We start from the raw sequence: 27,729 nt of genomic DNA on the forward strand, positions 1-27,729 counted from the left end.
CTTGTGTTTATACTTGTGTTGATACCTTTATATATGTTGCTTGTGTTTATACCTTATTTCAGTATTGCTTGTGTTTATTCTTACTTGATTGGTTATTATGCTTATTTGTCAAACCTTGTTCATACTTAATTAGTTGATTGCTTTTGTTTTTGCAGACCATGGCTCCACAGAGGGCATCTCCGGCTGGTAAGAAGAGGTGTAAAGCCAAAGCTAACAGGACACCGACAAAAGCAAAGACTTTTAAGCAAACACAATCTAAGGCTGTTGAGGATTCAAGTTCTGGTGCTAAGGAGACACTTACATCAGAAAGCAGTGTGAAGAGCAAACGAGGACCCGTTACAATGCCTCGCATTGTGAGGCGAAAGATCCTAAAGATTAAGAAGGTGGTTGAGTATAATAAGAAGGGTCAGCCTCGTGGGAAGGTGGCAACGGAACTACAATCTTACATTGGGGTGTTAGCACGTACAAAGATCCCTATTACCTTCGCTAAATGGAAGAAGGTGGACAATGAATATAAAAACAAGATTTGGGAAGAAATAGAGGTAAGCATACATTTAATCATGCTCTTTTTTTGTTTTCATATAAATACTTATAGCAACCTATTTTTGTAACCCTTCTTGTAATGTAGCAACTAATATATTGGACATCTATGTATGTAGTTGGCATTTGAGATAGCGCCGGAAAGCAAAAAGCTGGTAATGAAATCAGCGGGTGCTAAATGGAGGGAATTCAAGAGCCGTCTCACGACTGCTTTTGTACTACCATTTATAGATGACCTTGAGAAACTTAAGAAACCCCCTGCAGAGTATAACTTCCTTGAGAAAGCTGACTGGGACGAGTTTGTGCAGTCAAGACTAGAACCAAATTTTTTGGTAATTTCATGATTTTTACATATTATATCCCCTTAAATTACTGTCACATCTTCCTATTTGATGCAAGTAATTTGTTACTTGTTTGGATTGTAGAAACTTCATGAAGTTCAGCAGGAGAGACGTGCAAAGGCCGAGTACCAACATCGAATGTCGCGTAAAGGGTATGCTGGGTTGGAGTCAGAACTGGTTAGTGATGTGTTTTTAAATCCGCTGATTTTGTGTTATGATGTTTAGGTATGTAACACCGTCTATAAGTTCTAAAACCATATGGCTTTTGGCAGTTGAATGACATGAATTCTGACCAAGAAGAGGTTGATCGTGCTACTCTCTGGATGAAAGCACGTGCAAATAAAGAGGGTAAAATCATAGATGCCAAGGCAGCTGAGCTAGCAAATCGGATTGTGAGTCTGCACGCTAAATTTTTATACTTAGTTCATGGCACCCTACAGTTTATAACAGCCACATCATTGCTTGTTTCTCATTATTTTTTAACAATTTTTTAATTGCATTTTCAGGAAGAGTTGAAGCAACAAGAGAAGGAGGGGAAATTAAGTACATCTGGTAGCAATGATGTTTTGACACTTGCCTTGGGGACCCCTGAGCATGGTGGCAGGGTTAGAGCAGTTGGAAGTTATGTGACACCAAATTCATACTTCCACCTCCCTAAGCGAAGGAAGACAAGTGTGAAAGAGAATGTGAGAGAGTCAATTAAAGCAATTGTAGAGGAGGAGCGAGAGAAGATTGTGGCGCAGATAGTGGCAGAGGAACGAGAGAAAATCAAGGCAGAGATAATGGCAGAGGAGAAAAGAAAGATCTCGGCTCAAATTTTGGAGGAGGAGCGAGCAAATATTGTGGCCAAACTTGTGATGGATGAGCGAGACAAGTTAATGGCAGCAGGGTCCCCTGATTGGCAGGCCAAGGTGACTACATTGGATGAAATACTAGCTAATGTCAAGGGTCCTGCTGCAAATATCCCAGTCCCGGTACAAAAGACTGCTCCTCCCACTCCCCCAACTCCACACACCGTGGAATATGGATCCGATAAAGCCAGTTGTAATGCTGCAAAGAAGGTGTTGGGATTGAATGACAATCCAAAGGAGGATGACATCATGGATGTGGATTCTGAATTTGTGAGGGAATCAATATTTAAGGTGATTCAATGAAATTTTATATGCATCTAAACAATGTCTTCAGTTACGCTTAGTTAAAATGCTTAGTGAAAATGCCTTCAGTTATGCTTAGTTAAAATGCCTTCAGTTAATTTGAAATTGTGTCTTGTGTGCAGGGGAAACAATGCAAGTTAGTTGTGGAAGGTGAGGATAAAAAAATTGTTGCACATGCAACACTGATTGAGGTACAGGTTGACAACCCGACTGTCCATGGCATTCCTTTGGGAAAGGACAACCTCAGGGTTTCAATCTATGCTTCATTTAATGATGATGCACTGCTTCCCATCCCTGTGAGAGGCGAACTTGAAACTGTGGGCCAAGCCAAAGGTTGTGTTGTAGCTTGGCCAAAACAGTTTGTTTTGCCTATGGAGGAGAACAAAAAGGGTATTAAGGTATTGTGGTCAACCGTGTTGATTTTGGCAATTTTTTATGTTATTTATGAAATCCTACATCTAACATATTTTTAATTTTGAACCTAGAAACCCTTGAAGGCCAAAGCTGATAAGCATCAAAAGAGTGTAAACAAGCCACAACCTTTGGACCTGAAAGTACTGCCCCCTACATTGAAGGTGTTATGCATGTATGCACAAACTGGCATGAAGAAGGATGCGACAATCCACTTTGTAATTGAACCTGAAGTTTTTGGTCAGCCTCGGAAAATCCACGTACTGAGTGAAGATATAGAGCAGTTTAGCCGTATGGAGGAGATATCAGCCACTTGCATTGTTGTGTATATGAGGTAGCTTAATTATGTCTTTCCATGTGAATTAAGTAATAAGTTTGGCAAGCTTTCTTCCACTATGATATGTTAAATTATGTATGTTCCTTATAGGTTTTTATTCGATGTGGTTAAGAAATCAAAAATGAATGACATGATTGGTTTTATTGACCCTGCTCGAATGGGGGCTATTGGCTGTGGAACCGTTGATGAGAGATCACGAGTATTAGCAGATAGGTTCAAAAGTTCTGCTGAGGATCAGCTTTACTTAGTCCCTTATAACTCTGGGTAAGTAATTGTTTTAATGTGTTTTATAGTTGTTTTGCAATTTAACATAATCCATAAGAAGTTTGGTAGATGTTTAATGAATTTTTTGTGTAGAAATCATTGGGCGTTAACGGTTGTCAATCCGGGCAAGGAGATTGTCCATTTTTTGGACCCAATGAGAAGGAGACTATGTGGTGAAGAATGGAGAACCGTGGTGGACAAGTAAGTAATTAATTGAGCAGAAGCTTGATTCCCAAAACAGCAGTTTGATTTATTTATGCATATGCATGTATAAGGTTTTTATTTGCTATGCTGATACACGGTATCTGTTTTCATGTTAAAGTGCGATCAGAATCTTTAAAGCCCAAGGGAATAAGAAAGGGAACAAGGCAGTTGTGTGGAAAAACTTGTCGGTATGCATGTTTGCTAATTTCTACTCAAGTTCATAGTGATTTAGATATAATACTTAAGATTATGAATTTCGGTCCTAATTCTATTGCTTATACTATTTAGGGCATTCCTCAACAACCAACCCACAAGGAGTGTGGCTATTTTGTTATGCGGTTTATGAAAGAGATAGTTGAAGATGAAGGATTAAGCTTTGCTACCAAGGTACAAACTGAACTTGAAATTTAGACTTAATTTTATACTATTTGGAATGTATATATACTAGGATATATATATCATGGGAAGTTTGAAATTTAATAAGCTGAAAGGTTAATTGCATGTGGGGCAGATTTTAAGTCCTAGGTAGCATTTGGCCTAGACTTAATTGGGACAGATTTTAAGTCTTATGCACATTTGCATGTGTTCATAGTAGCATTATGAAAACAAAGAAGTTATTTATAGTAGCAACTTGATGCCCTACTAGTTTCCAAGTCGCTTGTTCTATTTTATTTTTGATTTTTTTTCTTTGGTGTATTTAGGTTACTCATTTTACATATGCTTATCATTTGTTGTGTTGTTGTGCACCTTTGATAGTTTATTTTTGAAAATCCCACCTTTCTTTGGGTCATGCAACTCTTTTCTTGGCCCTATGCTTAGATTTAGCCTGTTTGTTTTGTCATGTTGACCAATTGATTGGTGACTTGCACTTTCATGAAATTGATTAATTGGCCAGCAAATTAATTTCCTGAATTTTTGTAACTTCTAAACAGATATTGGGGTTCACTATTTTTGTGTAGTCGTCATAAGTGGAATTAAGCTCTTTCATCTAATTAAGTTTGCATGCTAGAATTATTTCAATCTTACCAAATCAAAATAGACCTTTGAACAATTTCCTGCTGTCTACTAAACTTTGCCCAGGTTTGAATGTTGAATGTTGGTATACTGCATGTGTTACAGTGTGCATGTTTCATGGTGTCATGATAACATGATGGTTTGGCTGCAACCTCATTACACTTGGGACATGTTTCATTTTGTTTAAAATGTGGTTTGGATCAATTGTGTAAAAACCCTTGTTAATTATGATGATGATGGATTAATTTTATGGTTATGACAGGTTGATTGTTTTTTAAGTCAATTAGATCATTAATTTGATGGTTGATGATTAACTTGATGGTTATGGCAGGTTAATTGTTTTTTAAGTCACTTGTGTCTTGGTGTATTCCCTTATGTTAATCCCTTTGTTACTCCATGGTTAATTTCAGTGGGAAAGGAGAAAGGACAACACCTACTCACAGGACCAGATTGATGAAGTACGTGCTGAATGGGCAGGCTTTCTGGTGCGCTATATGTAGATCCAATACGTACTCCTCACTTCCCTAAATCTGCTGGCTGGGTTTAACAAGCATTTTTTGGTAAATATTTTGTATAGCTAACTGGCTAGGCTGTGTAGACATGCAATATTATGATGGGAGCAGTTCATTGACTAGCTAATCTTGCAAAGTCAGATATTTTGGTATTTATATGGCTGACTTTGCACGATTACTTAGGTTAGACCATGTCATCCCTAGCTTTATAGTTTTTGTAATCAACAAGTACTTTTTGTAGTTATCAAGTTACTTATAATTTTTTGGGCTGTACATTAATTGGCAAGGAATGTGTGAATGGGTTTGTTATCATGATCGACTTTGTAAACTCCAATTCCAATTTAATGAATTCATGGATCTTTTTGAGTTACCAATATTTGTGGATTACTTTGGATGCAACAAGCAGGGATTTAGTGGGATTTAATTCCAATTGGATATGCAAGCAGGGAATTAATGGGGATTCAATTGGATGTAAGCAAGGATATTAAAATGTGAATCAAACAAACAACAGTTTTAAATTTAAAAAAATTATGTTAATTAACAATAGACAACGGTTTTAGTTAAATAACCATTGTATAAAACTCCTACTAACAACAGTTAAAACGATTAACCAAAAAATTGATGTGTATCATCTATCTATACAACATTTTTGAAAAAAAATTACTTGTCAAACACCTAACTTAACATCACATATAGTTAAAAAAAGTTGTGGAAAACATGATTACCCAACGGTTTTAAGATATAAAATGATATGTATAAGTAATTAAAATAACATGTTTTAGTAAAAACTGTTGTTGAGTTTCTTATGTACAAACATCATGCTGGTTTTATACTTAATTATGCAACGGTGTTTCTTAAAACGGATGTTTAATAAGACTTCAGACAACATTTATATCATATAAGTATTGTCTAATTATTACTAATACAATTGTTTTGTATCTGTAAACGTTGTGTATTGGGTTTCAACACAACTGTTTAAGATGAATATTGGGTATTTTGGTGGATACTAGACAACAGTTTTAAATTATAAATGTTGTATTAATACATTTAGACAACGGGTTTTTACCGTTGTCTAAATATACTATAGTCGTCACTCGCCTAGACGACGGAATTTTGGGTAAATAGACAACGGTTTTTCACCGTTGTCTATTTATATTATTGTAGTAGTGTCCTCTTTTTCTCCGCAGATTAAAAGAGAAGGGGTTTTACTGCTAATAGGTTTGAATTCAAGGCTCTCTAATGATCTACCTTCCTATCTTCAGAAGCTTCGATGCAAGGTAATGGATGATGGAAAATATTTGATTAGATTTCTACTTTATTGATAGACTTTAGATTAGTATCATTCCCATATAGTTCTGTCTAACTTCTATTACAGAATTGAAAGGAGGTTCTAGAGACAGGTAACTCTAATTTCTTCTTTGTTTGACTTCAGGTTGCTTTTCATGCATTGAGGTTTGCTCCTCCAATTTTGGGAATTGGTAACAAGCTTTCATATATGTGGATGGTAACACTAGATATTCAGCTGCATCTTTTTCTTTGGTTTTTCTGAATGGTCTTGGCAAAATTTTCATTGTGTGTTATGTGGATGTCTATAGGAAATCATAGAAAAGATTATAGAAGAATAATTGAAGAAATTTCATTTATTTTTTCAATTTCAGGTTCTAGATATTCTTTATTGTGGCAAAATCTTCTACACTTGTTTGCAAGTGATCTGCATAGCCAGAGCAGTGGTGACCGCAGTGAGCTTCATGTTTAAATGATGGGACTAAAATTGTTTTCAAAGGTGAATTGCATGATGGGACTAACATTGCTGTTAAAAGGATGGAATCTGTGGCAGTAGGAACTAAAGGATTGAACGAGTTTCAGGCAGAAATTGCAGTCCTCACTAAGGTCAGGCATAGACATCTGGTTGCTCTTTTAGGATCCTGCATCAATGGTAATGAGAGGCTTATGGTATACGAGTACGTGCCACAAGGGACATTGATACAACACTTGTTTGATTGGCGCGAGAATGGGTTACCTCCTTTTACTTGGAAGCAGAGAGTGACAATAGCATTGGATGTGGCAAGAGGGGTCAAATATCTGCACAGCTTAGCTCAACAAAGTTTCATTCACAGAGATTTAAAGCTCTCAAACATACTTCTTGGGGATGACATGAGGGCCAAGGTTGCTGACTTTGGTTTGGTTAATACATAAAGGGATATTATTGTAGCTGACATCAAAATACAAGCATGTGTATTGGCAAACTCTGTATTGGCGTATTTTGGTACTTGATGTGTAAATGTGGATATGTTGTCAAAATTTGTATTGACACTTTTTGGTACTTAATATTCAACAACATGTAAATGCTTGATTCTAACATTGCTTGTTTATTAAGTCAAAACTATTACAAGGGAACCAATTAAATTTATAGTCTTTATGAAACTAGACAAACTCACATCTCCACAAAATAGTTAAGTACATGTAGGGAATCAAATTGTAAAAGAAATGAGCCAAAAGGCTTCCGCCAAAATATTTTAGAAGGAACTACAATTACTATCTAAATGTATAAATATGAGTGATTTGGGTTTTGGTCAAATTAGAAACTTAAACCCTATATTCTATATCCTAAATCCTATTGTGTTTTTTAAAAATTTTAAATCCTATAACTTACCCAATACTCTATACCTTAAGACTATAATTCATAGTTGGTAACTTGGTATATAACTATAGAAGTGTTTAGGATATGGTATATACTATATCCTATTGAAAATGACCAATGGCCATGTTGCTAGGCAAATGACCAATGACCATTTCAATTCCTATTTTTAACTTTGATCAAGAAAATGACAACTTACCATTTTTTGAGATTAAGTTACCAATTCTTGAAAATAAAATCAAAAAAATGGTAAGTTTGTTCAAGATGTAATTTTGTGATTGGATGTCCAAACCCGATTGGCAAACAGGAGCTTGTATTTAATACTCGGAGAATGCAATTGCACGTTTGTTTGATATAGTTGCATGCGTACGTGGGTACCACATTCTTGATGGGAAGTTACCATTTTCTTGAATAAAAGATCAAAAAAGTGGTAACTTGGGTAAATATTATTAGTGATACACGCGGATGTTTTCTTCAGTGATATGCCCTTATTAGCATATTGGGATACATGAACATTTGGAGTAAATATTATTGCAATGTCAATCCATCCAGCCCGATGCTGCCTCTGGCGCATTTACAGACTTGTCAAACTGTGTAATTTTGGATTGTATGTCAAAACCTGATTGTCAAACAGGAGCTTGTATTCAGTAGTCTGAGAATGCAATTGCCCTTTCGTCTATACACAGTTGCAGTGCGAAACGTTTTTTGGCCCAGTGATGAAGTTACCATTTTCTTGATGTTTGGTTCAAGAAAATGGTAACTTACCATTTTTTGACAAAAAGTTACCATTTCTTGAGAAAAAAAATCAAGAAAATGGTAACTTTGATCAAGCTTGGGCTTGGTTACCACTTTTTTGATCGAAGTTGCCATTTTCTTGATCGAATGATTAAGAAAGTGGTAACGTTTTTTGCCCCACTGATTTGCTTACCAGTTTCTTGAGGATTGGTTCAAGAAAATGGTAACTTGGATCACGAAAATGGTAACCTACCATTTCTTGAGAAAAAGTTACCATTTCTTGAGGAAAAAAATCAAGAAAATGGTAACTTTGTTAAAGATTGGGCTTGGTTACCACATTCTTGAACCAAGTTACCATTTTCTTGATCAATTCGTCAAAACAGTGGTAATATTTTTTGTCCCAGTGATGAAGTTACCATTTTCTTGATGTTTGGTTCAAGAAAATGATAACTTCGATCAAGAAAGTGGTAACTTACCATTTCTTAAGAAAATGTTACCATTTCTTGAGAAAAAAAATCAAGAAAATGGTAAGTTTCGTCAAGATTGGGCTTGGTTACCACATTCTTGAATCAAGTTACCAGTTTCTTGATCGAACGATCAAGAAAGTGGTAACATTTTTTGCCCCACTGATTTGGTTACCATTTTCTTGATGTTTGGTTCAAGAAAATGGTAACTTGGATCAAGAAAATGGTAACTTACCATTTCTTGAGAAAAAGTTACCATTTCTTGAGAAAACAAATTAAGAAAATGGTAACTTTGGTCAAGCTTGGGCTTGGTTACCACTTTCTTGATTGAAGTTACCATTTTTTTGATCGAACGATCAAGAAAGTGGTAACGTTTTTTGCCCCACTGATTTGGTTACCATTTTCTTGAAAATTGGTTCAAGAAAATGGTAACTTGGATTAAGAAAATGGTAACTTACCATTTCTTGAGAAAAAGTTACCATTTGTTAAGGAAAAAAATCAAGAAAATGGTAACTTTGGTCAACATTGGGCTTGGTTACCACATTCTTGAATCAATTAAGTTACCATTTTTTTGATTGATTCCTCAAGAAAGTGGTAACATTTTTTGGCCCAGTGATGAAGTTACCATTTTCTTGATGTTTGGTTTAAGAAAATGGTAACCAAATCAGTGGGGCAAAAAACTTTACCACTTTCTTGATCATTCGATCAAGAAAATGGTAACTTTGGTCAAGATTGGGCTTGGTTACCACATTCTTGAACCAAGTTACCATTTTCTTGATCGAATGATCAAGAAAGTGGTAAAATTTTTTGCCCCACTGATTTGGTTACCATTTTCTTAATGTTTGATTCAAGAAAATGGTAACTTCGATCAAGAAAATGGTAACCACCATATCTTGAGAAAAAAAATCAAAAAAATGGTAATTTTGGTCATGATTGGGCTTGGTTACCACATTCTTGAACCACATTACCATTTTCTTGATCGAACGATCAAAAAAGTGGTAACTTGGTTTGAGGCAAGGATTTGGTTACCATTTTCTTGATATTTGGTTCAAGAAAATGGTAACTTCGATCAAGAATGTGGTAAGTTACCAAATCTTGACCAAGAGTTACCACTATCTTGAGGGATGCATCAAAAAAATGTAAAACTTGTTTACCAGTTCAGCAGGTTATTTTTTTTTTTTTTCTTTTAATGTGTAGGTATTGTATGCCTCTCTAGTCATGATAGAATGCAATTCACACGCAACAGCATTTATTTGTTAAGAAAAAAAAAACTTAAAAAAAAAACTGAAGAGAATACGCAAGACGCTAGAATAATTCTTAGGTCCTTTACGGATTGCACACATAAGTTCAACCATGCAACACTTGGAAGAACATGTGGTAATTAAACATCCAATGCAGCACAAAGAAATGCCATATGCCGTTCATAAAATCACTTAAACCCACATGTAACACACATGTACATAGATCCCAAGTAATTCATCTGTTCATAAAATATCAGATCCCAAGTACAAAGAAATGCCATATGCCGTTCATAAAATCACTTAAACCCACATGTAACACACATGTACATAGATCAACACAACCCATCAATATCATATTACATTTCAATAACAAAATGCAGTGTCTAATTTATGAAATTAAGCCCAAGAATAATTCCCATGGGAGCTAACATCTGTAATTCATAGAAAATGTACATCCCTTACATGCATTAGTACAATCTCAAATTAAAATCATAAAAGCATAATGATACTGGAATCACCAAAACCCCACATCACCGTATCACCATCAACAGATGAATTAGCCCATTAAATTTATGAAAAAAAAAAAAAAAAGCCCAGATAAGGACCAAGCTAGAATACCTGCTTTTTGGGCCGAACCCACTGGCCATCAACCCAATTTTGATGACAAAACTTGGGTGTTAATAGCTTATTTTAGATAATATCCAATGTTGTCATTGTTGATAGCTTAAATCCCTAATGCTTCATGTTCCTCCTCTTTCCACAATATTTGAATATAAGGGCCTAATACATAGATTAGATAAATTATTAAATAGAATTTTCACTTCTTCTGTAAAATAGTTTTTTTACTTTTAGTTTGTGATTTGATTCATCAATCAAGTTGTGTCGAGCTCTGGATGACCCACTCCCAACAGTCAACACCAATCTACTTTGCTTACAAGAAGTGACATAGCCAATCACTCCTCAAACCATCCAATTGAATTTACCAAAATAAGTTCCATTTTTTTTTTTTGTCTTAGAGAACAGAAAAGTTCTAGTTCTCTATGGCACAATCCACCAAGCAGGTTGAATTTTAATTGCTCCAATACCATCCTATGACTTTTATGGCCGGGGTCATTTTTGAGTATATTCCTACCATGCTCTTTTCTTGTGCTGGATCATTTGTATTCTTCTTCTGATCTCTCATTAGCTTCAGTAAATCTTCATTAGGAAGCTGACAAGGAATTTCAGCCGGTGAACCGTCCTTTCCCTTAGCTATTGACGCTAAGGTGAGAAGCACTTCAGCTTCGTTACTTATACCCTCCTTTTGAACAATTTTTCCAGCAGAATCAACACTTGCATAGCCTTCCTTACCTGCACATCATCAAAAACCAAATTTCTTTTCTATAACAAACCTAACCAATGCAGGTCTATTGATGAGCATATATATTTTCATTTGGCAAGAGACAGTGCACATATATACCTGCTTCTTGGGTCAGTCGAATTCCAACTTGAGACTTTGTACGTCTTCCTTTACTTTTGATAGGATGTATCCATTGACTATCTACCACACCATCTCTCTGTTTCTTAGTTTTCTACACATATAATGATGAAAATGCTGATCAGGAACAATGGGTCACAGAAAAACAAAACCAAAGAAATAGTGACTTGATCCTCATTGCCCATCAAGAAAGGGGAAATAGAACAACACACCATGGCATGCAGTTTATTATATTTATGAGTCCGTGAATTATAAGGTACTAACAAAGCAAAACATTAACCAAAAACACTCAATCCATTTCTATTAACTTGCGGACACTTTCCTCCAACCCAAAACATAACATGTGGACACCTTCCAAAAGACTAGCATCAATGCATCACAACCAAAACAACTACACAAACAGCCCAAAACCGACCTCCTTCTTTTCTTGGCCAAATCAATCTCTTTCTTCAACTTTACCAAACTGACAACTATTCATCTTCACTCTCAAGCATCCTTCTGCAACTGCTACAGCAACAACCAAAAAAAGGGGTTCAATCTCTACAGTTTCATCTATAGTAACAGCAACTGCAAGTTTGCAACTCTAATAAACTGCAGTTTCACTTGCAACTAGTAACTGCAGCTGCAAGTCTGCAACTATTAAACTGCAGTTTCACTTGCCGTTAGTAACTACAACCGCAAGTCTGCAACTCCAATAAACTGCAGTTTCAGTTCATTTGTAGTTCCAAAAATTGCAGTTTCACATTTTCAGTTGTAGTTTTAGAAACTAAACTTAAAAAAAAAAAAAAAAATCAAGAATTTGCTACTGATAAGAAATTAAGAACGAGCTGTGATCATGCCCAATCCTCCATCCAACTGCAAATCCCTTGCCCATAAGCTCTCGGAGGTGGAGAGCCAAGGCAACTAGGTTCGGGCTCTCAAAACCGCCCGCGCGGTCAACTCGGAAATTGACACCGCCATTGAGGCCTTGAATGCGCAGAAGCTCCAAAATGCTTCGATCAAGCTCGGGAAGCACGTCAACGTGGACAGACCAGAGGAGAAGCCGAAGTGGTCGGAGAAGATCCAGAAGGCTTTGATCGGAGCAGATCCATTGCTTCCTGGTCGACGCTGAGATTTTCAAGGCCGTTGACGACAGCACTGCTCATGGTGGTGGTGTTCGTCCTGGAGGCGCTTGCTCTATAAAGAAGAAGAATAAGAAGATGATGAAGAGGAAAGAGAAAAGAGACATAGCGGGGGGAGAGAGAGAAGAAGAAAGTGATGAGAGAAGAAAGAGAGAGACAAAAAAGAAATAAAATGGCAATTGACCAGATTTCAAAATAAGCCAGCTAGCTGCAACTTACCTTGTTGTTAAATAAAATTAATTGGTGCACACTTAACACCCACCAGGCAAGCAGCCCACTCAGCTGGAGCCAACGGAATGACATGCAGTCAAACTAACCTGACTGTTAATAAAACTAACTTGATTGTTATATATTAATAATTATGGTATTAGAAGTTAAAAATCATAACAAAGATGTAGTATAGAGTAATTCTTTCTTATATATATAGCACCCCACTACTATGATTTGCGAACTTTCCCCAATGTGAGGCCAAGCAGGTTCTTGAGAGGCTTTACAAGAAGTGGGAGAACAGGATGAGAACAAAAACAGAAAATGAAGTTCTCACCTCTGGATCTTTGGAAACTGTGGATTCTACTTGAGTAGCAAAGGTGCAATGAGAACTGGTCTAGATTCTTTATCATATTAAGTTAAGCATTTTTGCATCTCTCAGCAGCTCAATTGTCCCAGCAGTTGGGGAAAAGGCTTGTTTGTACCATCTTCTTGAGTATTAGTTTTCCATAGTCTAATTTTGTATCGTATCCACTATTTTTATTTGATCTTGGATGTTCTCTCGCTGGTATTCAAAGATTTATTAGTAGTTTTAACATTTGATAAAAAGAGCTATCCAGGTTTATACTTTACTTTTTATCATTGAAAGTTTCTTGCTATCGGCCATTAGTATTATTGGCCAAAAAAAAAATGAAATTGTTTGTTTATTTTTGGTAAATGAATTAGTAAATTAACAAAAAAAAACGAAAAAAGCTCAGTTACAAAAATCTCCCATGAACTATAGGGACTATTTCAAACGGGCACAAAATATTTCAAGCACGTTCACCAATTAACAAAAGGCTTATTCGCAAATTTGCCTCCTGAAACTAACTTTTTTTCTCACTTTGCTCCCTTAAAGTTAATTCTTCTCACTTTGCTTCTCGAAATTTACAAATGACTCATTTAGTCAACTCCATCCATTAGTCCGTTAAAAAAGTTGACGTTGCGCCTATGTGGATGGCCATTTTGGTAATTTACTAGACTAAAGAGGTGAGTGGGATTGACAACTCGCCAAATGGGCAGACGTCAGAAAGAAGAAAAAAAAACAAAGTAATAAAAAATTAAAAACAAACTAAAAGAATAAAAAAAATAAAAGGGGGGAAGGAGCAAACCCCCCACCCCGAGCCTCCATCCCCACCCTAACCCAACCCCACTTCACTGCCCCCATCTCTTTCTCTCTCTCTCTCTCTCTCTCTCTCTCTATCTCTCTCTCTCTCTCTCTCTCACTTTCTGCTGGAAGCTATTAAAGCCACCGTGAGCTTTTATGCAGGAAATTTGAAGCCAGGTAGAGAGAGACAAAAAGAGAGAGGGGTAGCCGGCGCGTGAAGGGAATGAGTTTGGCTGGCGGAGAAGGTGGAGGAGCATATGGTGGAGGCGCGGATGAGGGTTTGGATGGGGAGAGCTTGGTGGGTGATTGAGGTTATGGTTTTAGGGAATTTGCAGAGAATGAGAGAGAGAGAGAGAGAGAGAGAGAGAGATAGAGAGAGAGAGAGAGAGAGAGAGAGATGGGAGGAGGGGTCGCCAGAGATATTATGGTTGGGGTTGGCTAGTGGGGAGAGTGGTGGGTACATTGGTTGTGGGTGGCCGGGGAAGGGATTTTGGGTCTTTTATTTGTTTTTTTTTTAATGTGTTTGTTTAGTTTTTTGTTTAATTGAATTTTTTTGTGATTTTTTTTTTGTTTAGTTTACAAATAATTTTTTATTACTTTTTTTGTCCATATGGGATCTTACATAACTAAAAAAGGATCACACATGTGCCACGTCAGCTCTTTTAACGACAAAATGGATGGAGTTGGACGGAAATAGTCTAATAAGAGTCATTTGTAAAGTTCGGGGGCAAATTGGAAAAATTTAACTTTAAGGGGGCAAAATGAGAAAAAAAGTTAGTTTCAGGAGGCAAATTCATGAATAATCTATAACAAAAACCATCAGAAAACGCATTTCATCAAGGGTTCCGTGGGTTGTTAAGTGCCAACGTTTTGACGTAGTTTTTTAGATGATGTGGCGAATTTTTCCCGCCTAAAACTTGACACCTGGATCTCCATGTGTCAAATTTTGGGTGGTAAAAATCTGCCACATCATCTAAAAAATCAAGTCAACTTGTTCATGTTGGTATTTAACAGCACCAATGATGGAACCATTGACGGAATGCATTTTTTCATGGTTTTTGATAATTGGTGGACTTACATGAAATATTTTGTAGTTTGTGGACCTGTTTGAAATAGTCCCCATAGTTCATGGGAGTTTTTTGTAATTGAGCCATAAAAAAAAGCCAGAAACCCAAAAGAACATAACAGTGTACATAATACAAGGCCACAAGCCCTAACAATATGTTTTCACGTAGCTACAAGAAGGCCCCGCTTGGTATTGCTTTTTCAGACTTAAAATCACTTGTTTTGACAATTTTTGACCCAAGGCCTGTTTGGTTAAGAAATGAAAATCAGCTTTTTTTCAAAATTCCAGCCCATTGTAGATATTTTAAAAAGATGCCCAAGGGATGCAGACCAAGAAAAAGTAAAAAGATCGAGACAGCAGACCAATTAATCAGGCCAAAAATGTTTACGCAACTAATTATGAATAAACAACCATGGCAAAAGAAAAAAGTATGAATAAACAACCACCTATTAGCCTTTTGAAATTGCTAGTCAAACGCCAACTTCTTTCTTTTGATTTACCCAATTTTAGGAAATTTTTTTTATTTTGTAAGTTAATTCAAGTTTTTTATAATTTTAAGAAAAGTTAAATGAGTTTTTTTTAAAAGCTTATGTAAAAAATTATTTGTGACATGTATTTAACAGTATTTAATATTTTAAATGACATGTCATTACCATTAGGGGCACCCTAACACTCCCATTTTTAAAATTACAAATGGTTAAAGGCAGATGCAGTAAAATAGCTAGCTTGCCCAAAACTTTACTGACAACAACAGGGGAGGGAAGATAATTAAGCTTTCAAATTTCGAAGCATGGGATTCCTCCCTACTTTCTATCTATACGATTTTGAGAAAGGGAAAGAACAAGAAACTGAAGGACTAAATTAACATAGAGAAGTTAGAGAAGCTTGCTTCACAAATCAGACTGTTTCTGCTGACTATAAATCAAAGCATGGCTCGGGTACAGAATTGTCTGTGATGAAATTCACCGATGAGCGGTGGAAAAATGTGACATGGGATCTGAATATGTTTTCCGAAGATGGCAAGTTGGAGTGGGATGGTATCATTCTAGCAGGTTCTCCAATTGGTCTCTGTGATTTATAACAAATTAAAAGTTGTGTTTCTATACAATTTTCATGTGTTTTATGTGGGATTCGAGTATAGGAGTAATATATTGTTCTATGCTTGCGTCCAATTCAAATTTTTTCATACATTCATGAAACTATATTGTTTATTTTATATGTATTGGCATTGCAGAAGCAAAGAGGAGGAAGTTTCTTGAACTTCATCCAGAAGCAGCTACCAATTAAGGAGGACCCAGTACTTTTTAGAAGCTCCATCATACCTTGGTGGGCATGGATAAGGAGATCACATCTCCCAGAGGCTGAGACACTCAAAGGTTGGGTTCCAAACCTCCATCACTTCAAGCACTTTCCCTTCTTATTTCTTTGAATTATGCATCTATATAGGACCATATTTTTAGACTACGTTAGTGAACCACATTATGGGATAAGACTGATTGATATGATAATTAGTGTTGTTTCGATTACCAACTAGTCAATGGTGTAACAAGTGGTTCGATAATTCGGACCAAAAATGTATTCATCTAGCATTAGCCTGCATTAAACATCATCTTAATTTTAATTAGAATTGTAAATCTTTTACTGCTTGAATTATCTTATATGCATGACAGGGCTGTTTGTGACAGTCATTGTTATAATACTCTTTAGGCGAACCCAAGATTCTGAGCACCTTAAGAAGCTTATTACAAATTCAAGTCTTGCAAAGCCAACCATTTTAGAAAATTCAATCCATTACCGGAGAACTTATTACAAATTTCACTGTAATGGACACGAACACTGGCAAAGTGGCAGTGACGAATTTTGGCAGCAATTACTGGAACAGGAGTCTCCATAGTCCAACTGAAGTCATGCTTCTTTTTCTGTTTATCTTTGCATAATGCCTCAGCAAACTGGACCTAAAATCAACTGAGCACCATCTTTCACAAGAAAATTGAGAAAAAAATGACAATGCACCATAAAATATGTCAACAAATAAGGTGACAGACACAACTTCTGAAAGATCTGCCACAGATTAATTACTCAGCTGAAAGACTCTCTCCGGTCATGAAGCCATATCTCTTTATCTTCATTATCAACCTTTGTATAGTACAAATTTCGCAATATCATGGAGGCCAGCCTCTTTATAACAATCAGCAACCTGCTCCACAGAGTCATCCCAAGTCCCTTCAATAGAAGCTAGATCCAACAAGAAAGCTGCTTCATCCAATGCAACCTGCAAAAGATGTAAATTTGAAGATAAGAAATCCTTTTAATGATTTTTGTTTGTTTTTGGAAGTTCACAAGCCATAATGATTATGAAAACCTGAGCAGGGGCTTTTCCCTTCTTAAGATCTGCTTGCCTTCCCTCTTCAGTCACCCTCTCCTTAATGTATTCAATTTGCTCATCCTCCCATTGTGCTATATCAGCAACTTCCTGAATTTAAAGTATTCAACTGCATAATGTCACGAAAGAATTCTTGCGGAAGAAACTGGGGGCTAAGACAATGTGGGAGTTATCAGCGAAAGTTGAACACCTGGTATCTGCCACCTAAAGTCCACCATGGTGATTTTAAAGCTCCCCTAGCAGCATCTTTAGCTTCAAGACTACGCCCAACCCTATAAAATTTACAGATAGGGCTCCTTAGAAGATGAGACTTATGCGATTCATCTGACTAATTCACAAAAATGTATAGGAGAAAGTAACTGGCGAAGTTGCCTACGAACTTCAGCAAAACCTCAGCATTGAATACAAAAGGCCGTGCAAATCCAGGAAAATGCTCCTTCTTTGTATAGAATTCACCAGTCACCAAAGCCGAAACCTTTCAGAAGCACATAAAGTAAATAGGACTGCAAAGGCACTAATCAAATGCTGCTTAGAGGCAGTAACCATAGTCAGATGATGAATCTTACATGATCCCCTTCCTCAAAATGCCACTTCACCTAGCGCTCCAAGACATCTGGAAATAAACCAACCTGAATACAAATATCATTACTGCTTCCCTGTTTTTCTTGAAAGAAGAAACGATACAAAGAAGAAGGAGAGATGGAGGCCAAATACAGCAATAGAAAATTATTTTGTACTTTTCTTAAAAGGTAGATATCTAGGTTTGAAATCTTCGACTTGGCAAAGTCACCCTTTTCATAAAGCTTCTCCCCAGCATCCGCGGAAGCATGAAATAGTTCTTCATTGCTTTCTCCAGAATTCTTAGCATCTTCTTCAACTAGGATTCTGTGAATAAATTGGTCGACCTGTGGATGAAAGATAGGATGTCTGCCCTGATAAGAGTTGTAATACCAGTACAAAAATGCATTTACAAAGAATTTTTAGCCATGTATATTCAACACTGTCCATGCTTTACTTACATTCTTAGCTAAAAGCCACACCCCATGCTTCTTGACCTCAACTACTGGCATCTCCATACTGCAGGCATTGGACTAGATGAATCAAGCATGAAAAGAAGGATCAAAATTTTTCCTGACAAATACTTACCCTGGCGGAGCTGTAGGCCACCGAAGCAGTGCAGTTACAGCATCTATTGACAAGGGAATTGTACAAAATTAGAACGACTTGAACTACAAAACAATTATTGGGAATAGTCACTACCAAACATAGGTGATGCTTCTCTATACCTGAGCTGTTTTTTGCTAGTGGTATGGCAATGGGGATTAAGCCTTGCTTGGCTCCTGGAGAAATAATAGATTCACCTGTTACATAGTAATGCATGTAAGAATTTATTTAAAAATTTGATTCCTTACGAGATGAACAAACAAAAATGGATGGACTATGTATAATAACCATTAATTATACATCAATAGCTAATACATTGCCTTCTAACTTCTAATGACATACTATTCAACACAAGGACCCTAGTAATATAGTAACTATAATCTTAAGAAAATCTGTAATATAAAACATTGCCTTTCAAAGATGACATTGCTCAATTGAACTCAGAAAAATCATTTTAGTGATGCATAACATGGCAACATTAAAGGAAGCAACCAACATATGCAAATTCCAAAACAAACACAAGAAGAGAGTGACACCCAACTAATTGATGAGCTTGAATGTTGAAAAATGAATCTTGAGGAGGTTGTTAAGCAATGACCCACCTCTTGTCTTGAGCATTCTCAGCAACTGGGTCAAATGCTGTGGAGGCTGAGTTGCTGCCACCTCCTTGATGAAAGACACATGGTCTGCAATCATCACCACAATCAATTCCCTAACTCAAAACAGTGATATCAACAAGCAGTTCCAAAACTCCAAACCAAACGGTGCATTAGATTACCAGCAGTGGAAGAGGAATAAGAGCAGCGTGGCCCAGCTCTGCCGTGCCCAAGAAGCACAGTGGGCAGAGCAGTGGCTCGAGGACCTCCGTACACCAATCCGCCGCCAACTTTCATTTATGTGCTGTTGGAGTCTCTGCCGCTGAGCTACTCTGCTCTGCTTCGTCTTTGTTTATCTTAATCTTGCACCAAAATTCTCAGCCACATTAGATTGGGCCAAAAAATTGTGAATTGACTACCCAACCCAAAAGCCTCAGGCCTGATGAATCTTTAATGAGATCTGGTATGGTCCTGATGGATCTGTAAGGTATGGCCCTGTTAGATCTTTTTTTTCTTTCTTTTTTAGTTTGGCCCTGTTAGATCATTAAGAAAAAAAAAAAAACTAACATAAAAAACATTAAAATGAAATTACGAAGTCACACCCATCCTAATTTTAATATGTAAGAGAATCTCCAACCTTCCCTAAACTTTTTTCCAAATTTAAATTTGGGAAAAAATGACAAAAAAATAGCTTCAACGATTCTCTAAAATCTCTCATAATTTGAGATTTCTCTAAAAATTTTCCAAAATCAAGTTAAAGGGATGGGGTTACCCAAACCTCAAATAGTCAAACTTTATATAATTTGAGTATTGGGTAGTCTTTCCCCAAATTTAAAATTTTCCCCAAACTTATCCTTATATTTGGAAAAAAAAAATAATATATATATATATAGGAAAAGAGCATCTCACGCCCTTACCTAAACTTCTCCCCAAATTTAAATTTGGATAAAAAATGAAATAAAACATAGCTCCAACACTTTCTTATAATTTCCCAAAATTTTAGATTTCCCTAAAAGTTTCCTCAAACTTTCAAGAGTCAAATTTTATTTGATTTAGGGAAATTTCAACTTTAGCATTAGAGAGCCATTCCCCAAAGTTAACTTTTTCTCCAAATTTATCCTCATATTTGAAAGAAATATAGGGAAATTGTTGAAGGTGTTCTAACAATGTTAAAAAAAAAGGCACGCCAAGTGCTTGTCACTATAGAATCTAACGCCTCATTTTAAAGTGCTAGATATACCACATTTTTATACCATAATTTCATACCACCTTATGTGGCAACTTACATGGCATTCATACATTGGATACTAAAAAATAAAAATAAAAACCCAAAAAGAAAAAGAAAAACTTTGTCCAATAAAGTAATGACACGTGAGATGGTATAAGAATGTGGTATAAGAAATGTGGTAAGAATAGCATTATTCTTTTGAAAATAAAGCTAGACCATTTTTAAAATTACAAAAAGGTGCATTAATTAAAAATTAAAAATTAAAAATTAAAAATTGTAGAATGTACTTATTTATCATTTACAGTAAAACTTATAAAAAAAAAAAATAGCGATTGATCAGCCTCACTGTCTACATCCTGAAGGTTGGCCTCCATCACCCCATTAGGAGATGTCACCATTAGAGAGATGCCGGCACATTTTTTTTCTTCTGAATATTAAAGAATAAAATAAAGAAATAAATTGAACATCTTTGAATGCTTCTTAGGAATTGGTTGCACGTAGATGTATTTAGAGGCTTTTTGGGAAAATAGCAATAGAAAATGAAAGCCCTAGGTTGGAAATGGGGCCACAATAATGGTTTTTTCTTTATTTATTATCAAATGATAATGAAAGAGGGTATTTCGAATTCGGGTATAGAGGTAAATATTTTTATTGACATTAATCTGCCTATGTGTGATTTAGAACCCTAATTTAGTGGCACCACCAAGAGCTGTTTTGAGTGAGTCTACAATAATTGTTCTTGCCACTAGCTAGATCCATCTTCATTTTTCCGTGTGGTAAATTGAAACTCAGACCCACACTAGTCACTAGGCACTACAATATCATTGTTGCTTTTCTTTTGGTGCTAATATAATTATGGTTGTTGCATTAAGGTTGAATGGCTTTGCAAGGAGAAAGGCCAATTAATGGGACCTTAAAAAGTACTGAAAGATGAAAAAGAAGGAACACAACGTCTAGTACTCTAGTGTGTGAATTCTTTGCAACTCTCTTTTCTTTTATAATGAAGTCTAAGTCTAAAGTTGTCTAACCCACCATTATCTACAGCAAGAAAAAGTTTTCTTACGCATTGTGTTCTAGGGGTGGGTTTATAAACCGAAAAACCGACCAAACCAAATAAAAAAAAAAATCGGTTGTTAATATTAAACCGATTGACCAAAAACCGAACCGAATTGACCATCCCTTAGATTAGTCCATGGTCTTTTTTCAAATTAGAAAGTTCTTCCTTGAATACACATTGAAAGATCTAAGAAAGCCCAAAGCATAGTAATTATGATTATTATATATGTATAATAATAATAACGTCCATTATACATCAATAGCTAACACATTGTCTTCCAATGACATACTATTCAACACAAGGGCCATAGTAACTATAATCTTGAGAAATTCTATAATACATATCATTATCTTTTAAAGATTCATAACATGGCACTATGGCAGCACTAAAGGAAACAACCAACATATGCAAATTCAAAAACACAAGAAGAGACTGACACACTGACACCCAACAAATTGATGAGCTTGAATTAATGTTGAAAAATGATTCTTGAAGAGGTTGTTAAGCAATGACCCACCTCGTCTTGAGCATTCTCAGCCACTCGCTCAAATGCTGTATAGGCTGAGTTGCTGCTACTTCCTTGATGAAAGACACATGGTCTGCAATCACCACCATATAATCAATTCCCAACCTCAAAACAGTGATATCAATAAGCAGTTCCAAAATTCCAAAGCCAACAGTGAGTGCTTTAGATTATACCAAGAGTGGAAGAGGAATAAGAGCAGCTTGGCCATGCTCTGTCGTGCCCAAGAAGCACAGTGGACAGAGCAGTGGCTCAAGGACCTCCGTACACCAATCCGCCCGCCAACTTTCATTTCTGTGCTGTTGGGTCTCTGCTGCTGAGCTGTTCTGCTCTGCTTCGTCTTTGTTTATCTTGATCTTGTACCAAAATTCTCAACCAACATTAGATTGGGCCCGAAAATTGTAAAGTGACTACCAAAAACATGGGCCTCAGGCCCAGATGGATATTCAATGAGGTCAGGTTTGGCCTATTATGATTTGCATGTAAGGTGTTGCACAATTGGGATCGAGGAGGTGGGCTTCCAAATATACCTAATTAATATTTGTTCAGTGCATGTAGCTCCTAAAACAATCTCCAAAGTTTCTGACAACATCCACTTCTTAAAAAAAGAGGTTTCTAATTTTGCATTCATTAATTTAATTTTTTATTTTAAAACTTGAAAAAAAAAAATGAAAATGGTGGTTGTTTGGCCTCATTGCCTCCACGTGAAGGTTGCCTCTTTGATGGAGGCCAATCCCTAAGGAGATGCCTTTATTAGAGAGATGATGGTACATTCTTACCTTTTGATTTTTATTTTGATTTTTTGAAATTTTAAGATAGTAAAATAAATAAAGAGAAATTGAAATTTTTTGAACACTTTGAAAGCATAAGTTGCACATAGATGTATATAGAAGCTTTTTGCGAAAATAGCAAAACAAATGAGAGCTTGAGGTTGGAAATAAGGCCACAATGATTATTTGTTTTCTTTATTTATTATCAAATATGATAATGAGATAGGGAAATTCAAACTTGGTTATAGGGGTAAAAATTCTTAATCACTAGAGTTACAAGATCGGCCTTGTCATGAATTCGGATCAACTCGAGCTAGGCCAATAGATTAAAACCCTTGGCCTAACACGAATTCGATGTTCAAACTGTGCTTGGCTCGACCCACTTAAAGTCAAGTCAGACCGAGCCAAGCTAATTTGTAAACACATTGGGTTCGTGCCAAACTCAGACTAGCTCAATCCATATGTTATACTTGAGTGAGCGTTCAAACACCCACTCAAGTGCCAACCACGTACACTTAAAACGGTTTGTATTTATGGTTAATAGTTATCTCAGGTGGCTTATGATTTTGAAAATGAGTCTCCCCTAATAACCAACAATTCATAGTTAACATCTATAGAAAAATCAATATCGAGGATGGGATGCCATTGACTCTGCCAAAGAACACAAACCAATATTGCAATGAAAACATGCATACAATTTTTTCTTTTTTAATTGTTTTGTTGAGAAAATAGACTTTATTCATGGATGACAACCAAGATAGCCATCTGTTAGATATAAACCACAAGCATCAAGAAACCAATCTACAGTCAAGAAAAGACTAAACCAAATCAAACAGAAAATACATACAAGAAGCCATCGATAAGCACAGCTAGTCTTCTCCTCTCTAATGTCTTCCTTAATAGCAGCTCAATATGGGACTGAGTTCTTGTGCAGAAGCGTGACAATGAGAGCAGGGACCAGTTCCTTTTATATGTGATGGTTAGATAAGAGTCCTCCCATAAAGGTGCAACTCATGCCTCTTATCTAAACATACACAGCTGTCAAAGAACACCTTAACCATGTCCTATAAGGATTCAATTACCTTACTAATCAGGCCCTTTATGCTTATTGAATTAGAATCAAAAACCAATAAGGATATCCGGATTGACTTAGTATTGTTCTTTCTTGGACTGTAAGTTATGGAGCCTTGTAGAATCATAATCCATTAATGATAAGTTCATTAGGAAATCTTACATTCTCCCACTTGAACTTATCACCAATGTCTTACAATAACACCATAAAATACTGTCCAAAAATCCTTTGTGATCACTTAAACAATACAAGTCAAAAACCTGCAATGTGATTTGATCAACTACTGATTTACAAGGAACCATAGGAAAGTCTTGCAGTACAGAAAAGGCAAGTATCCTATGACCACCATGGAAAATCGAGTAATGTCACTAACCACCTGTATGAACATGAAACAATGTGTTGATCCTTAGTGATTCAATACTTGAAAACACATCAGTCCACTTTAACGATTCAGAAGAATCTTCTTGAAATGCTTTAATAAAGCCTGTTAGTCTTAAAAGAGACTATATTCCATAACCATTACTTAATAATAATAAGTTGTATTAAAACCACAATGTGAAAACAGAGACAACAGAAATATTTGAAAAATAATCGAGACCAAAACAGTAAGTTGACTAATGATGTTGTAACTGTAAATGCACTTAACATCACTTCTATAAGTTCCAACTAACCAATGAGTTTATAAACCAAGGCTCGAAAATTATCAAAAACAATGTTTGAAAATAAATAACAAACTCCCACTAGGCTACAGCATCAAAAGATTCTAAGACTCCCATTCTAGAAACATGTTCTTTGAAAACTCCTATAGGCATGGCTTTAGTAAACGAATCTGCCAACATGTTGTGAGTGTCAATATTTTCCACATGAATCTCTCCATCTCTGACCTTATCTCTTAGCCAAAAAAACTTAGGATCAATATGTCTTGACTTAGTTGACCTTCTGTTATTCTTGGCAAAGAAAACTGCAGCTTCATTATCACAATAAAGTGTCATTGGGTTTGCTGTAGAATCCATCACTTCAGCTGCTTGGATAAAATTTCTCAACCAGACTGCTTGAGTTCCAGCTTCATAAAGTGCTACAAACTCTGCCTGCATAGTTGAGGTTGTTGTTAGAGTTTGTTTTCCACTTCTTCATGTTATTGCCCCACCTGCTAACATAAATAAGTACCCAGAAGTTGATTTCCCCTCTTCTTTACTTCTAGCAAAGTCAGAATCCGAGTAGCCAATCACTTCTAGATGACTTGTTCTCTTATAAACTAGCATATAGTCTTTGGTTTTCTGCAGGTATCTCAGCACTTTCTTGCCTGCACTCCAGTGTACCAAACCAGGATTTGTTTGATATCTGCCTAAGATTCCCACTGCATAACTAAGGTCTGGTCTAGTACAGACCATCGCATACATCAAACTGCCTTCTAAGGAAGCATAAGGCTTATCTTTCATTTTGTCTTTCTCCAAATTGTTTCTAGGACATTGACCTTTATGAAACATGTCACCTTTCTGCATTGGTACTTCTCCAGGTGAGCAATCTGCCATAGAAAATCTTTTCAACACCCTGTCAATATAATTTCTTTGTGACAAGCCTAAAAGACCCTTTTCTCTATCTCTTCTAATTTCAATACCAAGTACAAAACCAGCCTCTCCCAAATCTTTCATTTCAAATTCCTTAGACAGAAAACCTTTGGTTTCTATGAGTAAGTTCAAGTCACTGCTAGCCAACAAGATATCATCCACATATAAGACTAAGAAGATAAATCTGCTCCCACTTACTTTAAGATAGATACATTCATCAAGTTTATTCTCTGTAAATCCAAAAGATGTAATAACAGCATCGAATTTGAGGTACCATTGCCTAGAAGCCTGCTTCAGTCCATAAATGGACTTTTGGACTTTACAAACTTGGTTCTCACAGCCTGGAGTTATAAAACCCTCAGGTTGTGTCATGTAAATGTCTTCCTTTAGATTTCCATTAAGGAAAGCAATCTTTACATCCATTTGATGCAACTCAAGATTGAAATAGGCTACCAAAGCCATGATAACTCTAAAGGAGTCCTTAGTAGAGACTGGTGAGAATGTCTCGTTATAGTCATTGCCATATTTTTGTGTGAACCCTTTCGCTACTAACCTAGCCTTATGTCTTTCGATTTTCCCATCTGCACCCCTTTTGGTTTTGAACACCCATTTGCAGCCTATAGGTTTCGAGCCTTCAGGTAGATCAACCAACTCCCAGACTGAATTGTTACTCATTGACTGAAGTTCTAACTGCATAGCTTCCAGCCAACTGCTTGCATTAACACTATTTACAGCTTCCTTGTAAGTTAGAGGGTCATTCTCATCTTCCCCAATGTTGTAATCTGTTTCCTGCAAGTAAACAACATAGTCTTCAGAAATTGCAGGCTTCTTTTGTCTTTGAGATTGTCTCCTAGGTATAACATCTGCAACTTGATCAATATGAGCATTGGCAAGTTGAGGTCCTTGGTCACCTTGGTTCTGAATGTTAGTTATTTCAAGATTTTCAAGATTTTCACCTTGAGCTTGAAATAAAAAGGATTGATCCGAGATGGTCAAGGGGTCAAAAGCTGAACTGGGGGCAGTGTTTGGCTCTTTTACAGCTTCTTCTATCATTTCTTCAAGAAAAGAGTCCAGATTTTCCTCACTTTGCCGTGGCTCACCCTCCTCAATAAATTTAGCTTTGTTGGTTTCCAAGATTCTGGTATGGTGATGAGGGCAATATAACTTATAACCTTTTGATTTGTCTGGAAAACCAATAAAATAACCACTGACAGTCTTAGGATCCAACTTACCAAGTTGAGGATTATAAACCTTTGCCTCTGCTTGACAGCCCCAAACAAGCAAATGCATTAAACTAGGTCTCTTGGTAGTCCAAAGTTCATATGGTGTCTTAGGGACAGATTTGCTAGGCACTCGATTGCATATATAGTTTGCAGTCTTCAATGCTTCCCCCCATAAAAATTTAGGCAAAGTGCAGCCACTCATCATGCTTCTCACCATGTTAAGTAAGGTTCGATTCTTCCTTTCAGCAACACCATTCTGCTGTGGGGTTCCAGGAGTGGTGTATTGGGCTATAATTCCACAAGATTCAAGATAAAGTGCAAATTGACCTTTGTTTTGACCCTTTTCATCATATCTGCCATAGAACTCCCCCCCACGATCTGACATCACTACCTTAATTGTCTTTTCTAGTTGGTGTTCTACCTCAGTTTTAAAAATTTTAAAAAATTCAAGTGCTTGTGATTTTTCTGAAATTAGGTAGATAAAGCAGTATCTTGAGTAATCATCAATGAAAGTAATGAAATACTTGTTTCCACAGATTGTTTGAACAGGGAAAGAGCCACAAATGTCAGTGTGAATGATTTCTAAGGTTTGTGCACTTCTAGTTGAGTCTTTCTTACTGGTGTTAGTCATTTTGCCTTTAATACATTCTACACAGGTTTGGAAATCGTTGAAGTCAAGGGTTGGCAGTAGGTTGTCTTGGACTAGTTTTTGCAATCTCACTTGTGAAATGTGGCCTAAACGTTTATGCCAGAGCATGGATGAATTAATATTGAACTTATTTCTCTTAGTTCCTACATTGTTTTCAACCAAGAAAGTTTCATTCAAGTAAGAACATTGCAATTTCCAATAATCATCCTCAAGCACAGCACAACCAATATAAATAGAATTTTCAAACAAGGAAAATTTATTAATATCAATACTTGAAGTCAAACCACACTTAATCAATTTCGAAAGTGAAACTAAATTCCTCCTTATAGAAGGCACAACTAAGACATTTTCTAATTCCAAAATGAAACCTACTTCCAACCTAAGCCTAATGGTTCCTATAGCTTGTACTTCTACTGGTGCTCCATTGCCAACGCAGAGCCTTGATTCTTCTTTACTTGGGATTCTCCTTCTTTCCAGCCCCTGCAAAGAATTGGCAATGTGCACAGGTGAGGCAGTGTCTATCCACCAAGAAAAAACAGGTATGTTAACTAAATTGGATTCTAGGATAGTGTAAATATCTATGTCTTTCTTAGCTTTCCACTTCTTGTACTTGTTACAGTTCC

At 36.4% G+C, this 27,729-nt stretch overlaps 1 protein-coding gene, 1 long non-coding RNA gene and 2 pseudogenes across 3 annotated transcripts; 3 read left to right on the forward strand and 1 right to left on the reverse strand.

Annotated features, from left to right (window-relative positions):
* Window positions 1-3,538: 3,538 nt before the first annotated feature.
* LOC147283130 (uncharacterized) lies at window positions 3,539-5,063 on the forward strand. Its single transcript, XR_015123028.1, has 2 exons — window positions 3,539-3,638; window positions 4,676-5,063. It is a non-coding gene; the product is annotated as an uncharacterized LOC147283130 (long non-coding RNA).
* Window positions 5,064-6,598: 1,535 nt separating this feature from the next.
* Window positions 6,599-6,973, forward strand: LOC147283131 (receptor-like kinase TMK4). The gene has a single exon (XM_086248366.1). The coding sequence runs from the start codon at window positions 6,599-6,601 to the stop codon at window positions 6,971-6,973; it is 375 nt and encodes a 124-aa protein (XP_086104492.1).
* A 7,057-nt stretch (window positions 6,974-14,030) lies between these two features.
* LOC147283132 (light-harvesting complex-like protein 3 isotype 1, chloroplastic) lies at window positions 14,031-16,773 on the forward strand (annotated as a pseudogene).
* On the reverse strand, window positions 16,765-19,339 carry LOC147283133 (protein IN CHLOROPLAST ATPASE BIOGENESIS, chloroplastic-like; annotated as a pseudogene). Its single transcript, XR_015122860.1, has 11 exons — window positions 19,199-19,339; window positions 19,023-19,106; window positions 18,543-18,617; window positions 18,403-18,445; window positions 18,276-18,333; window positions 17,994-18,161; window positions 17,823-17,885; window positions 17,637-17,731; window positions 17,447-17,528; window positions 17,236-17,346; window positions 16,765-17,145 (listed from the first exon to the last, which is right to left on the reverse strand). The product of XR_015122860.1 is annotated as a protein IN CHLOROPLAST ATPASE BIOGENESIS, chloroplastic-like (transcript).
* Window positions 19,340-27,729: the final 8,390 nt, after the last annotated feature.

This window comes from Dryas octopetala, chromosome 6, assembly GCF_963921425.1.
Source record: "Dryas octopetala chromosome 6, drDryOcto1.1, whole genome shotgun sequence".
Taxonomy (NCBI): Eukaryota; Viridiplantae; Streptophyta; class Magnoliopsida; order Rosales; family Rosaceae; genus Dryas; species Dryas octopetala.